Below are 15,355 nucleotides of genomic sequence, written 5' to 3' on the forward strand. Positions count from 1 at the left end.
GTCTCTACTGACCTCAACTGTCACAGCGATTTCCCTTTTCCCTCAGAACAGAGGGACAGTGCGGCCCCAGAAACAGTTAGCAGCTCTGACCCCTACTAACCGATGAACAGCAACAGCAGAGTCACTGCTCACAGAGAAAACAAGACCGGGCTCCCGAGGGCTCCCTGGTTAGCAGGGAAACCGTGGGGGAGGGCCCTGCCTGGCCCACAGCAGGAGCCCAAACAATGGCTCCCAGGGCTAAGAGGCTGACGGGGAGGGAGCGGGACCTGAGAACCCGCGGCCACCAGAGTGACAAGTGTCATGGCGACCCCTGATGGAGACACACCCCAGCGCCCACCACGTGTCCTACCGCCAGGGGCTCGGGGGTCTCGGTCTCGGTCTCGAGAGAGGGCATCTGCAACCTGTGTGCACACGGAGTGCCTGCCACTCCCGAGGGCCGCCCGCTCAGGTCTCATCCTAACGTTAAAGGTCCCGAGTCAACAAAGGCCTGGCTGGGAAAGAATCTAAAATCTCCGCTCTCTGCTTGGAGCTGGTCCTCACCGTGAGCGCAGGCCAGGCTCTCCCGTAATATCCTCCCCGCTGGGGGCCCGACCGAGGCCCTTCTGCCCCGAAGCCCACGGACCCCCGTTGACCTGCAGGAAACCTCAGACCGGGCACCTGAGAAGCCACAGGTCGTTGGGACATCAGCCCAGAGGTGGAGGCCGCGCAGTCCAGCAGGGCTGGGTGCCCCCAGGAGTGGCCTGAGGCTGGAGGGCAAGGCCTGTGCTCCCCCTCTGCCCCCTCCCCCCCCCAGGGCTGTGGGCTGCCAGGAGGGGCCCTGTCCCTACGTACACCGCAACACACCGACGGCCGAGCCGGGACCGCCCGGGGGCTCGCTAGCACTTCCCGATGCCGGCACAGCACCGCCCTCAAAACCCAAGGAAAGTCGCTGGTAGGGGCTAGATGATTAAAGGCGAGGGAGTGCGGGGCCCACGGGGAAGAGGACACAAGCCTAGGGACTGACCAGAGGGCCGCGGGGTTCTAGAAACACAGCTCTGACCCAGGCCTCCCTGACCCTGGGCCGTCTTCACTCCGAGGAGGGGCCCAGCATTTCCTTGGCGCTCTCCAGGCGCCCCAACTCGGCCTCCACACTCCAACGTGACTTCCCTGGACGCTCCGCGCTCCGGAGGCAACGAGGTCAGAGGATGCCAGGAGCTATCACCCGTCAATCCCCGCTCACCCCCCGCCCCCACCGCCCCGACAATGGCCCCAGGGACGCACATCGCCCTCCAGGGAGCACGACAGGGCAGAAAGGCGGCATCGGGGCCACAGCCACGGTCCCCAGAGGAGCGCGCGGGGCACGCGCCACACCAGCTCGACCCCAGCGCTGACGCCGCCGCCACCGCGGCTGTCCCCAAGGCCGGCGCTCCGTCAGCGCTCCCGCAGCCCCGGCCGGCGCACAGACGAGGTGGCCGGGCGCCCTCGGTGGGCGTCCCCGCGGGCCGGCACCTACCGTAGCGGCTCGGCTCGCGGCAGTAGCGCAGGATGGGAAGCGCGTCAACCCTCGGCGACTCGGGGGCGGCTGCGGGGTCGAGGTCCGCGGCCCGGCGGGGGCTGGGGAGATGGTTGCCGCCGCCCTCGGGCCTGGGCCCCGCGTCCCCCGCCCTGCTCGCCGCGGGGGTCACCATGAATCGTTGGGACATGGTGGCCCGAGCGCCAGCACCAGCGTCCTGGTCCCCGGGCGCAGCCAAAGCTGAGGGACTCGAGCCCCGCCAGTGCGCCCGCGGGCGGGGCCCGGGTCCGCGCGGGGAGGGCGGGACGGGGCGGTGGGGGGGCGGGGCCCGGGTCCGCGGGGAGAGGGCGGGGGCGGGGCGGTGGGGGGGCGGGGTCCGGGTCCGCGCGGGGAGGGCGTGGGCGGGGTGGGGGGGGGCGGGGCCCGGGTCCGCGGGGAGAGGGCGGGGGCGGGGCGGTGGGGGGGCGGGGGTCCGGGTCCGCGCAGGGAGGGCGGGGGCGGGGTGGGGGGGCGGGGCCCTGGTCCGCGCAAGGAGGGCGGGGGCGGGGCCGTGGGGGGGGCGGGGCCTGGGTCCGCGCGGGGAGGGCGGGGGCGGGGCCGTGGGGGGGCGGGGCCCGGGTCTGCGCGGGCAGGGCGGGGGCGGAGCGGTGGGTGGGGGCGGGGCCCGGGTGCGCGAGGGGAGGGCGGGGCGGGGCGGTGGGGGGGCGGGGCCCGGGTGCGCGCGGAGGGGGGTGGGGCCGGGGTCGGGGCAGCGGTGGGGGCGGGGCGGGCTCTAGGGGTAGAGCCCCCCCCTCGGGGACCCGGGAGGCTGCCGGGGCGCGGGAGTAGGGGACCTGGCGGGCAGCGGAGAGGGATGGCCGCAGGGACAGGGAGGAGCGGGGGCTTCAGGCGCGGTCACCGGGGAAAGGGGCACATTGGCTTCGTGAGACACGGAAGTCTTGATCTCCAAGCCAATATGTCCCTTCAGAACAGCAGAGCCTTGGGGGTCTGTCTGCAAGGCCCTGGAGACACCCCTCGCCCAAACCAGGCCGCAGGGGTCAGCGCCAGGGCCTGGGAAACACAGGAGGTCTCCTTCTGGTCTGGGACGGTGACCACCCCCAGAAGCAGACGGGCCGTCGGGGACCACTCACAATGAGGCCAGGGCCAGAGTTTCCTGGAGTGGGCGAGGGTGGAGGCATCCTGGACTGAGGGTCTCGGGGAGGGACCCCCTGGCCTGGCATGCCCCCATCCCCGCCCCCATCCCCCCCGACTCTGACCCTTGGGGTGTTCAGCGCTTGGCCCGGGAGGTCGGTCTCGGTGGGGCAGCTGGCCTCAGCCGAGGACTCCTACCGGGATGGAGCGGAGCTGAGGAGGAGGAGGCGGAGGTGAGGCCTGGGAACAGTGGACAGGAAACGTGGGGAAAACTAGCCCGCGTGTTTCTGAGCGCCTGCAATGCGCCAACCCGCCACAGGTTAATTTTGTGTTAATACTGTTAATTTTGTATTAATACTGTGTTAATACTTCATCTTTCAGGAAAGCACTTTACAATTTTCAATGTCTCTTTTAAAATGTTTATTTATTTCTGAGAGAGCACGCGCATGAGTTGGGGAGGGGCCAAGAGAGAAGGAGACAGAGGATCCCACGCAGGGTCTGCACTGAAGACAGGCAGCCGGTCACTGGCTCAGACTCAGGGACCAATGAGATGGCGACCTGAGCCGAAGTTGGATGCTTAGCCAGCTGAGCCACTCAGGTGCCCCTATTCAACGTGTTTTGTACATTTATTTGTTCAACAAATATCCCTGCCACTTTGAAGCACACATTCTGAAAGGGAGGCAGAGATCAGAGCTGTGATGGAGAAACAAAGGGTCTAGAAAGGTGATATTGTAAATGGGGCATCCAGATGATCTCTGAGCAGCGGCTTAAAGAAGGCCAGTGATCAGCTGCGTGTGATTTCTACTCATTTGCCTCATGGCCCATGGTAGCTGCTCCTGGTCCAGCCATCACATTTGTATTCCAGCAGCAGAGGGAGGAGACAGGAGAAGGGCAGTTAGCCCCCACTCAGAAGAACACAACTCAGAAGTCACACACAGTACCTGTGCTTGACCCAAGAGCCAGAACTTAGTCATATGGCCACATTTGCCCGTGAAGCAGGCTGGGAAATGTCCCTGCTGAGGTCTGGGGGGCTCTGTTAATGAGGAATAATGAAAGGTTAGGTATTAGGGGCACCGTGAGCACAGGAGGAAAGAAAGATCCAAGGTTTTGGATGTTGAGAACTCCTTTCGGCACCCACCCTCTCCTTACTTCCCCCACCACCACTCACGTGGCACAGAGGGGACGGCAGGGGCCTGAGTCCTCACCCTGGAAGGCACACCTGGGCACACCTGGCCACCCCATCCCATTCCTGGACAACCTCCTTGGGCTCATGTGGGTGCTCTGGAGGCCGTCCAGGCGAGGGGAGGGGTCTCCACAGACCCCGGCTCTCCGGCACAGACGGGGACCGCAGCCCTGCCCCTCCCCCACCCGTTCTCAGCCAATATTTTCTAGGCCCTTTCCGCCCATTCTACTTTGGCCCAAGATGAACACTTGAGTTATTTGGGGGAAGTTTCACCCCAATACATTTATGCTTTGGTTGAAAAGGCACCCGACCTATACAAGTAACTTCGCTGCCCCAGGGCCCCCGAGAGCCAGGGCTGGTATGAGGCCCCGCCTGCCCGTTCCCCCAGCCCGACCCTGGGCCCCACGCTAACCATGAGCACAGACGGGGCCACACGTGGGGCCCAGGGGCCCAGCCACGCAGGCTGGTCGGGCCCAGGCCCAGCAGCCGCGTCCCCGACCCAGCTGAGCCGTGCAGTCCCGGGCCGTGGCTGATGGTCCACGCTGGGCAGGCCGGGCCTGTGCAGCGAGGGGTCTGGGCCACGTGCCACAAGCCACCACAGTGAGAAGGAGCCGCTCCAGGCCTTCCTCTGCACCTTTGTCGCAGGGGCCTGAGCGTGAGCCAAGTGGACAGCCTGATCTGATGCCCGTCCCCCCGCAGCTCAGGCGCCAACCCTTCCCGTCCACCCCCAGCCTGCATCATTTTGAACAGAACCTCAGCCATCAGAGAGTCTCCCCTGTAAATATTCCGCTGATGAAAATGAACGGAAGCGGAGCCTGGAGACCGGGAGGCGAGGCGGGCAGCCAGCCAGGTCCCAGCATCGGCACAGTCGCTGGCCCGGCCGGGGGAAGGCGTCCACGACGTCTCCTCCAGGAAAGCGGCCGACGGGAATCCGAGGACACCTGAGCTCCGCTTTTCTCCAGAAAACGGCTCCTCCCACCCCCCCCCCCCCCAAAATAAAGGTGCTCCCCCTTGTCGGTCAGACTCGCGTCCCATCTCGCTCCAGCTGGCAAGTCCTGAGCCGTAGTTTCCTGCTGTTCCTGGATAAACCCTTCCTCAAACATTCGAGTCCCATTAACCTACGGTGTTACCCCTTCTTGGTGCACAGTAGTCATCGGTCACTTCCGTACAGCACCCTGCGCTCGTCTCAAGGACAGTCCCTAATCCCGTCACCTATTTCCACCCCCACCTCCCCCCTGGTGACCAGCCTTCTCTGCAGTTGAAGGTCTGTTTTTGGCTTGTCTCTTTTCCCTTTGTTATTTGTTTGTTTCTTAAGTTCCACATATGAGTGAAATCATATGATATTTGTCTTTCTCTGACTTACCTCGCTCAGCATAATACCCTCCAGCTCCGTCCACGTCGTTGCAAATGGCAAGATTTCATTCCTTTTGATTGCCGAGTAATACCGTTGTACGGATGAAGCACATCTTCTCGATCCATTCATCCGTCGATGGACATTGGGCTCTTTCCATACTTTGGCTACTGTCGATGGTGCTGCTATAAACATTGGGGTCCACGTACCCCTTTGAAGCAGCATTTTTATGTCCTTTGGATAAATTCCTAGTAGTGCAATTGCTGGGTCGTGGGGTAGTTCTATTTTTAACTTTTTGAGGAACCTCCACGCTGTTCTCCAGAGCGGCTGCACCAGTTTGCATTCCCACCAGCAGCGCAGGAGGGCTCCCCTTTCTCCACATCCTCGCCAACATCTGTTGTTTCCCGTGTTAGTAGTGTTAGCCATTCTGACAGGGGTGAGCTGGTATCTCATTGTGGTTTTGATTTGTGTTTCCCTGATGATGAGGGATGTTGAGCATCTTTTCGTGTCTGTTAGCCATCTGGATGTCTTCTTTGGGGAAATGTCTGTTCATGTCTTCTGCCCATTTCGTCCTTTTTTTTTTTTACATTTATTTATTTTTGAGACACAGAGAGACAGAGTGAGCAGAGGAGGGGCAGAGAGAGAGGGAGACACAGAATCCGAAGCAGCTCCGGGCCCCAAGCCTTCAGCACAGAGCCCGACGCGGGGCTCAAACCCACCAACTTCGAGATCATGACCTGAGCCGAAGTCGGATGCTTAACCAACTGAGCCACCCAGGCCATGTTTCTGCCCATATTCTAACTGGATTATTTGGTTTTGGGGGTGTTGAGTTTGAGAAGTTCTTTATAGATTTTGGATACTAACCCTTTATCAGATACGGCATCTGCAAATGTCTTCTCCGGTTCCGTAGGCTGCCTTTTGGTTTTGTTGATTGTTTCCTTTGCTGTGCAGAAGCTTTTTATCTTGATGAGGTCTCAGTCGTTCACGTTTGCTTTTGTTTCCCGCGTCCTCTGGAGACGTGTCACGTGTAAGAAGTTGTGCTGCCGAGGTCAGAGAGATTACTTCCTGTTTTCTCCTCTAGGATTTTCATGGTTTCCAGGCTCACATTTAGGTGTTTAATCTGTTTGGAGTTTATTTATTCTTCTGCGCGTCGCTGTCCAGTTTTCCCAGCACCTTTCTCGCAGAGAATGTCTTTTCCTCATCGTATGCTCTCTCCCGCTTTGTCGAAGATTAACTGACCACGTGAGCACGGGTTTCCAAATAAACCCATTTTTGCTGGAAGAATAACTGACTTTTATTTTTCAGGCTCCAAGATTCGTGGCGTAAACCCTGCCCCCAACCCGTGAACCGTTATTCTCAAACAGCCAGCTGGAGGTCGAGCCTCCCGGGCTCGATGATGGAGGGCGACAAGATCCCACTTGGGATCCAGGCTCCGGGGAAAGCAGGGCACCACCTTTGTGTGAAAGGCACCGTCCTCTTGTGAGAGCAGGGAGCCCCCCTCATTCCTGCAGGGGGGCGGGAGGGAAGGGACTTGGCGGCCACTCTGGGGTGTTCTCGGGCTCCCCCAGGGGGCTCGGAGGCTGTGGGATCCGATGTCCCTCTGCTCCTTCGCTTTTTAAATGCTGCCTGGGTTTTGGTTCCACTCCCCCCGGCCGCCCCCCACCCCCACCTTCGCGGCTCCTCTGAGCCCAGGAGCCAGGAGCTGCTCTCTTCCCACGGACCCTCGGACCCTGGGCCAGGCTCACAAAGGAGTGAACATTACATATGACAGATCCAAGTTAGTAACATACCCGTAGTGGCTCCTCAGTTGTAATAAATGTAGCACATCAACACAGGATGTTCAAAACCAGGGAAGCTGGGCGTCAGGGGAGGCGGGGTATATGGGGGGACTGTTGTATTCTCCAGAATTTTTTTGTAATCCTAAAAGTGCTCCAAAAAAAAGGCTGAGATAAAAAAATGAAATGAATGAGAAAACATACTCTTTAAGACATTGAAGGGGCGCCTGGGTGGCGCAGTCGGTTAAGCGTCCGACTTCAGCCAGGTCACGATCTCGCGGTCCGCGAGTTCGAGCCCCGCGTCGGGCTCTGGGCTGATGGCTTGGAGCCTGGAGCCTGTTTCCGATTCTGTGTCTCCCTCTCTCTCTGCCCCTCCCCCGTTCATGCTCTGTCTCTCTCTGTCCCAAAAATAAATAAAAAACGTTGAAAAAAAAAATTAAAAAAAAAAAAAAAGACATTGAAATGCGCCAGCCGGGTTATGACCTCCTGGAATATCCATATGTTTTCCCTCCATCCATTTCTTGGGTTCTGTAGCAAACGTATGACCCGTTGATACCCGGGGGAGGCAGGGACTAGCGGGGACACAAGCCTCAGGGGCCGATGTCCGTGCTGGCCAGTCTTGGAAAAGGCCTTGCCAGCCGGGCCCTCCCAAGGCCCCGCCACGGGCGTCACGGGTGACCCCCACCCGCGTGGGCGGAGAAGTGTGCCCGGGGCCCCGCGCTCCTGTGGCTCTCACCCTGCCACCCCCGTAGGGCACCTGGCCTTCCTGGGCCCAGTCCTGGCTCCCACAGCGGTGCCCACCCACCCTCCCCGAGAGGCACAGGAAGGCTCCCGTGTGCTCTGGGCGGGCCTCCACAAACGGGCTCCTTTCGGGGTGCCCGGAACCGTGTGCTGAAGGGCTCTGGACGGTGCACATGCTGGGTCCGAGGCGGCCAGCTCGGGCTAACTCCGCCGACATCGCCCACCCTCCTTCCCTCTGTGGCCCCAGGGGCTGGTTTCCATTCTCACCCTGTCACAGACTCACCGGGAGAGTTTGGCCGATGGTTCCGCAGACAGCGCCCCCTGCCCGCCTCTCCCAGGGTCGGGGGCTGCACTGCCCCTGTGGTGCTGGGCCGATGGTGCGTCAGGTGGGACTCGACCTCTTCTGTCACCGCAAGGAGAACACTCCTGGCTGGCCTCTGCCCTCGGAGGAGGAAGAACCCAGAACAGCCCCAGAGCCAGCCTGCAGATTGGGGCAGGCTGGGCAGCCACGGACTGGGCCCCGGCTGGCCAGGCCACGCAGGCCTGAGGGGGTAGTCACAGCGCTGGGCGGCAGCGGCTAAGTGACACCCCAGGAAAATCCTCGCGAAGGCTGGGTTTCCTCCCGTTTGGAAAGAGAATCGGGAGGGCGCCTTCCGCACAGGCCTGGTGCGGAGGTGAAGTGTCTCGGGTCACGGGAACTCATTGCACAGCACCGGTGACCACTGCTCCCGTCACCCACTCTATACGCGGCCGGGACCGGATGAGCCCACGGGCCACTGGCCGTGTCCCGACTCCGTGAGGAGTGCGGTGCGATGTGCTGGCTCGGAGCCTGTGCATGGGGTGGCTGTCACGCGTGCCCTGCTGCGGGAAAGTCCCGATTCCTGCTGCAGCCCGCGGTCACTCGCCATCGGGAGCTCGAGGGACAGATGCAGCGAGCGGGCACTGGGGCAAAGCTGGGGGCGAAGGGCGGGGTGGCCGGTGCTGGGCGTGTGCCGGGGAGGGTTCGCACTCAAGACCCAGGTGGCGGCAGGGAGGGTCTCACCAATAACCCGCCCTCTCCCCGCCCCCCCCCCCCCCCCACTGACTTTGAAGGATGCTTCCTGGCTGAAGGGTCCTCACTGTACGAACAACGGGTCTTGTCAGCCACTTGGGGGAGACAGAGCCGGGCCCCATACACACGGGGTCCCCAGGACAACCGACGGGGAGTTGTATTTCTTTTGGTGTCACTTCCCCACTTTTTAACGCCCACCAGGAGGTCCCTGTGTGCTTGTTTGATGGCTCCCGCCAACCCAGCACACCTTCTTGGACAGAAGCAGGGGAGCGTGGCCCTTGGTTCTCCCAGGAGACACTTCTGTGTTAGTTCCCGCTTTGCTTCCGCATCCGGGATGGCATACAGTGCCTCTAACTTTCCTAAATCAACATGGAATGATGGATAGATGGATGGCGGATGGATGTGTGATGAAGGGGTATATGGATGGATGCATGGATGGATGGTGAGCGGGCGGAAGGATGGAGAGATGATGGAGGGAGGGCGGGAGGGCCGACGGATGGATAGGGGAGGGGATAATAGAGGAGGATGGATGGTGGGTGAATGGCTGGCTGGCTGGCTGGCGGGAGGAATGGAGGGAGGATGAATGGTGGATGGAAGGATAATAGAAGCATGGATAAATGTCTGGAACTTCCTTATAGACGAGCTGACATTTAGTGAATATTGATTCTCATTAGTATTTTCTTCTCGAAAGTGTTGGAATGGCTATTGTCTGCCCTCCATCCTCAGGGCTATTTGGCTTAACTTTTGTGTCTCCCTTGAATTGTGTGCTAAGGTAGGTTAAACCCTCAAGGAGTTTAGACAAAGAGAGGGGAAAAAAGAAAGGCAAGGGACCAGGCACATGGGAGGCACATGTGGCAGGATTCTGCTGGGGAAGATGCCAGGACTGCCTCCAGAGATGGTGAGCTGTCTCTAAGGCTGGCTGGGACCATCTGATGGGAATGGATAGAAGCCAAAGCAAGGGGCTGGGGGAGGCTGCACAGGAGCACATGGGAGGGGCAGTTGAGCAGCAGGCAGTGGCCCCGTTGCCCTCCATCCCTGTGGCCATCCCTTCTTGTCATCCTACCCCGCTGGGGGAGCCTGGGTTTGTCCAGATGCCTACCTCGCTGGATGGACTCCCGCAGGTGCTCGCAGTCTGAGCCTATCTCCGTAGCCCCAACCAGACCCGCCCTCTTGCTTTTGCCGGGTCTTGGTGTGGATGGATGGTAAACGTCTAGACAACGAGCCGTGGGGGTGGATGTGAGGGGCAAGGATGGCAGAAAGAGGACTTTCTTTCTGGGAATGATTTCTGTGGGGCTAGCTGACAATGTTCCAGTTAGAGTGGCAGTCTCCTCTTCCGGCCCAAGGCAGGGGTGTGGAAACCCCTGTGCCTGGGTATGTGGTCCATCTGCTTATACCCTGTGGCTAGCACTGTGGGTGGTAGCCCTGGGCTTTATTTGGGCTCATTCAGCAGCAGTGTCTGGTGCTGTGGGGGTCAAGCTGGGCAGGTCAGCCCAGGTTCTGAAATCAGTGTCGGGGGATCCCAGGATCAAGATGCTCAGACAGCCCCGTGATGGACACCTTGTACCTCTCCTGCCTGGAAGCCCCTGTCCCCACCCTGGCCATGTTGCTCCCAGGTCACTGGGTCGGCACTTGGCCGTGGGCCCCTCTCTATGGTGAGACCTGCCCCACTTGGACGTGTAAACACGGAAACTTGGGCCACCCGACCTGCTGCCTTGCTCAGCATGGTGACCTGATCCCCTTGGGCTCCTTTGGTCCCTCAGTCCCCTGGGAGGTCAGGTTTCCTGGGCTGCACATCTCAGCCTCTCAGACGAGGGGTGCCTGGGGTAACCTTGGCTCTGGGCCTTCCCAAGCTACTTCCCAAGGTTTGGGGCCCCTAGCGTGTCAGAGCCTGTGGCCCTCAAGCTTCAAGGGGCTGCAGACCCCAGTTGGATTTGCCTCCCATCCTAGGTGGCCTGGGTGCTGCCCATGGGTGGGCAGTCTGAATCTCAAAGGCTTCTCACACCACAGATCGTCTGCTCTTTGAGAATGACTAAGACAGGACACATTCAGTACATGCAATCTACTTCTCATCACCCATCCATCCACCCATCCATTCATTCAACATCCATCCATCCACCCATCCACCCATCCAACCATCCATCCATCTACGCATCCAGGCACCCATCCACCCATCGTGATCCATCCACCCCTCACCATCCATCTATTATCCATCTACCCCCCCTTCCATCTATCATCCAGCATCCACCCATCCATTATCCATCATCTATCCACCCATCACCCATCCATCCATCATACATCCATCTGTCATGGTCCATCCATTATCCAACCATCCATCATCCAACTATCCATCCATGCATCCATTCATCTATCATCCTTCCATCCATCATCCATCCCTCCATCCATCCATCCTTCCATTCATCCATGCATGCATCCATCATGGTACAGGGAATGAAGAAAATTAGATGCTACGCGGGGCTGGGGACACAAATGGGGCCCCTGTGGCAGTTCTCCTGAGGCAACTCTATCAGGAGGAAAGCAAGGGGAGTCAAGGGTATGTGTGAAGGGCCCAGAGAAGGACAAAGCCGTGGTGAGCAGTACAATGGGGAAGGAGCGTGGGGTCCACCTGCCCATCAGGACAAGATGAGGGGAGGTTCAGAGCAGTTAGGAAGAGACAGAAGTCGTCTGTGCTGAGGCCCCAGGCTACAGGCAGCTTGAAGCAGGGGAAAGATGGGAGACTGGCCCTGCTGTCAGCGTCCTGACCACGTTCTGCCTGTCACACTCCTGAGCTGAAGTGGCCTCTTCCTTCTGTCGTTGAGACATTTTCAACTTGTTCATCTGTCACTTGGGGTCCAGAGAGTGATAATGAAAACAAAGGGCGTGACCTCCTTGATCCAGTGCTTTCTTTTTCCTCCACTCAGGCTGCCCTCCACCTGGGTCGTTCCGTGGCTCCCTATTTCCGAGTCTAACTCCTGTGTGGCTGTCGGGGCTCCCGGGGCTCCTCCTCCCCGCTCTCCATACTCCATCCACCTCACCCTCCCCTCTGTGGATGCCGTGGACGCCAGCCCTGCCCGTGAGGTCCATCGCCGGCCCCCTGGCTCGCCCCCAGAGATTATTCCTCCCCCAGGGTTGGCTCGTTCCCAGCCTCTCCACGCTCCTCCCTGCCCGGCCACCTCCTGTGGCTCCCGCACCCCCGGGGCGTCCATGTGTTCTGCCGTGTGGTCCAGCCTCCCGTCTCGGCCCAGATGTGCCGGGGGCCCGTCCTGCACGGGCCGTCTCGGAGCTCCCAGGCCAGCGCTACGGCCACAGGAAAGGTCGTGCTGTCGACGCTTCCAGGCCTCCATGTGGCAGAAACGGCCAGGATCCAAGGACCCGCGTGCGCGAGACATTTCAGCCCCAGGCGAAGGGTCTTGCCGGTGCACGGGATCCAGAGCTGGGTGTCCCTTCAGCCGCTCTCGGCAGGTCTCAGGAGCCGCGGTGCAGGGTGTGGTCACGGCCCTCACCCTGGAGGCGGCACAAGGCTCAGTGTGTGTCCGGGGCCAGACATTGCCAGCACCAGCCGGCGCCCCGTGGGATCGCAGGCCTGTGAATGGAGTAAATCGGACTTGCCGATTATCTAGCAACGAGAAATCGGTCTCAGCTGTTATTGCTGAAGAGCGTTCTCCCGAATTCATGTGCCGAAGTCCTACCCCCAGCACAGGACAATGTGACTGTTGGGAGATGATGAGGTCTTTGGGCGGGCCTGCTCCGTACAGAAGGGGCCCTCGGGACCAGGAAAACCCAGGGAAGGGCCGGTCGGGGGGCGGGGGCTCGGGGCCCCTGCTGTGCCAGCCTGCTCCACCAGGGTCTGGAGAGGACCAATTCCACATGCAGACTCTCCCCAGGGGCCTTCTCGAGAGTCGCTGCATTTGAGGGGTCCCGGCCTCCTGGGGGCTCTGTGGGGTCCTGGCCGCAGGGGCAGTCGGCCACCGTCATTCCTGGGGCCCCGTCACGCCTGGCCCCTGCCCAGCAGGACTGCTCGCTGGGAGCTCACCCTTCCTCAGACACGCCCCTGCTCCCCGTCTCCACCTCTGCCCTTGTCCGACCCCCCAGCACCAGGCCTTCCCCTGATGGCCCTGCTTGCAGCTTGTGTTCCTCCGCCGCCTGGCTCAGGGTCCCCTCTCCAGGCCTCAGCCCTGGTCCCCTGGTTCCCAGGGCACCAGTTGGCCTGGACTTGGCCCCACCAGCCCTGGGGGCGTGCTGGGCCCTGCTCCGGCTGACCTGGGGCTGCGGTGGTCCCCTGGCCTTACCATGTCCACGTTTGTTACGGATCCACACGCGTCCACGGCACACCGCGGCCGTCCACGGTGTTCTGCCAGCCTGGCGGTCCCCTCCCGTCCTCCCGTCCCGAGGGCCTGGCGCCCTCAATGCTCTCAGACTTCACGGAGGCCTTGGACGCTCTCAGGAGCTCCGTTCACCTTCCATAAGATAGGATGTTCTGGAATGTGAGGGTCGCCCAGAAGGGGCAGTGATACCTGGGAGCAGAAGGCAGAATAGGGGGGTCAGACAGGCGCGGGAAGCCCAGTGCCCTTGTGCACGGCAGGCTGCGGCCGCCAGTGAGGCTTCGGGGAGGCGCTGCTCACCTGCGACGACACCAGCAAGGAGAGGAGCCTGGAGAAGTCAGCTGACACGTCTGCTCAGCTGTGTTCAAACAACGGCGACTTTAAAAACTGAGCTGCGGCGATGCGCCCGTGGTCCCGCGGATCTGCCTCCTGCTTCAACGGTGTTTGGACAGAACAGACCCAGGGACCCGTCTGCCGGCCTCCGACCACCCTCCAACCTGTTTTCCAGTCTCCACCTTCGAGCCGTCTTCCCGGCCACCCCCTGCAACACCCTGTTTTACCAGATTCGTCAGAACTACTCCCCTGAGGTGGAGACCGCGGTCAGCCGCCTGGTCCACGTGCACCTGTGGGCCCCCTGTCTCCCTCTCTCCGGGCCCTCTTCTGTCTCCACCACGACCACGTGGCTCCGGAGGGCGTGGGCATCTCTCGAAGACACAATATCAGCGCGACGGCCGTGCCCTCTTCCAGGATGTGTGGAAACCGTTCCCGGACGAGGGGGACAAACCCCGGGCGCCGGGGAAGCCGCCTGCTTCTGGAGAAGAGCCTGAACCAGGCCCATTGGGCTCTGCGTGCCCTGGTCCTGCCCACACAGCCCCCCAGCTCTGTGACTTCCTGGTGAGCCCTTCCTGGATGAGGAGGAGAACTGTCAAGGAGATGGGCGACCCCCTCGCCTGCCCCTGCAGCCCGGCTGCCCCCAGGCTGGGCGAGGCCAGCATCCCTTTGAAGGGCTCACCCTCAAGCACGACTGGGAGCCTCCGAGCCCAGCAGCCTTTGAGGGGCCCCTGTGGTGTCCCCCTGGAGCCGCGACTGGTGCCTGAGCCTCTCCCTGTGGTCACTTGGCAGTTTTCCAAGCTCGCGGGAGCCGGCTCCAGACCCGTGGACCAAAGGGAAACAATAAAGCTCTTGCAGCAGGAAAAAAATGGATGATAACCATAAAGAAAAATACAAACTGAGCTGCAAAGGCTTCCGTGTCCAGATCCCTCTGCTGTGATAATCCCCAAGAGCCCTCCCGGTGGCTCTGGCCCCCGGTCAGCCCGGTTGAGGACATCACTTTACGCGTCGCTCTGGCACTGGGTGACCCAGCTGGGGGCTCAGCGTCAGCCGCTGTGGAGGCGACAGGGTGTGAGGGGGCCTCGGGGAGCTGGCGGGAGGCTGTCCACCGACGGCAGGGCGTCCGGAGACCCCCCTCCTTCGGCTCCAAGTTCAGCTTCACTGGGCCTTCCCCGGGGTCTGCGCCGCTGAGGCGTCCCGACCCGGGCTTCACGCGGCGTAGGCACTGTGGAGGCCCAGGGCCCACGGGTGGTCTTCCAAGGAGGCAGAGGCCGGTCGTGGGCATCAATCAGGGGGGACCTGGGGCAGAGCTGGCTGGGCTGCGGGGCCCCCTGGCCGGTTGCCATAGACGACGGGCTGCAGGTCATGGGTCAGAGGGTCACTCCTCCTGAGGGTCAGTCTCTCACAGGTATATTACCAGGAAGGGCAACATCAGTGGGAAGTGTCCCCCACCCTGGGATCCCCCCCTCCGCTGTCCCCACAGCAGGTGCCTGAAGCCCCTCTTCCCAGCCCGTTTCAGGGAGCTCTCTGACCCGTCTCGTGCCCACCTCCCTTCCCACGGCCCAGCGGCCCCTTTCTTGCCTCCAGAGGCCACCTGGGCCCCAGTTTGGGGAGGGAATGGCGGAGGCCGCCCTCAGACCCCCACGTGGACAAAGAAAGGCAACCCCTGGTCCAGGAAGCAGGGTCACTCCGAGACGGGGCTCCGCCTGACCTCAGCCTGCAGAACCCGGCGTGAGGGGCTCCCAACCAGCCTCCCCAGGGGCCAGGCCACGTTCTCACAGAATGTGACCCTTTCCCTCATCCTCAGCTACCGTCCTCGAGGCCGAGAAGCTCAAGGGCAGATCACACCTGATGGCCGTGCTCTTCCTGGTGCCCAGTGACGTCACCACCTTACTCTGTGGTCTGTGAAGTTCGCATCTGTGCGCTGACCGGTAGCGTTCATAACGCCGGGACTTCTCAGTGCTGGTAGATGTGTGCAGCTT

General features: G+C 61.4%; 1 protein-coding gene across 2 annotated transcripts in view; it reads right to left on the reverse strand.

The window, feature by feature from the left end:
- The window catches only part of SLC12A7 (solute carrier family 12 member 7), a 76,064-nt gene extending 74,367 nt beyond the window's left edge, over positions 1-1,697 (reverse strand). For both annotated transcript variants that reach the window (XM_053906841.1, XM_019438285.2), the window contains exon 1: positions 1,493-1,697. In XM_053906841.1, the coding sequence (XP_053762816.1) occupies positions 1,493-1,682 (190 nt within the window). In that variant the 5' untranslated portion in view covers positions 1,683-1,697. The remainder of the gene's footprint in view (positions 1-1,492) is intronic.
- Positions 1,698-15,355: the final 13,658 nt, after the last annotated feature.

Source organism: Panthera pardus, unplaced genomic scaffold, assembly GCF_024362965.1.
Source record: "Panthera pardus isolate Hobbes unplaced genomic scaffold, ASM2436296v1 HiC_scaffold_2, whole genome shotgun sequence".
Taxonomy (NCBI): domain Eukaryota; kingdom Metazoa; phylum Chordata; class Mammalia; order Carnivora; family Felidae; genus Panthera; species Panthera pardus.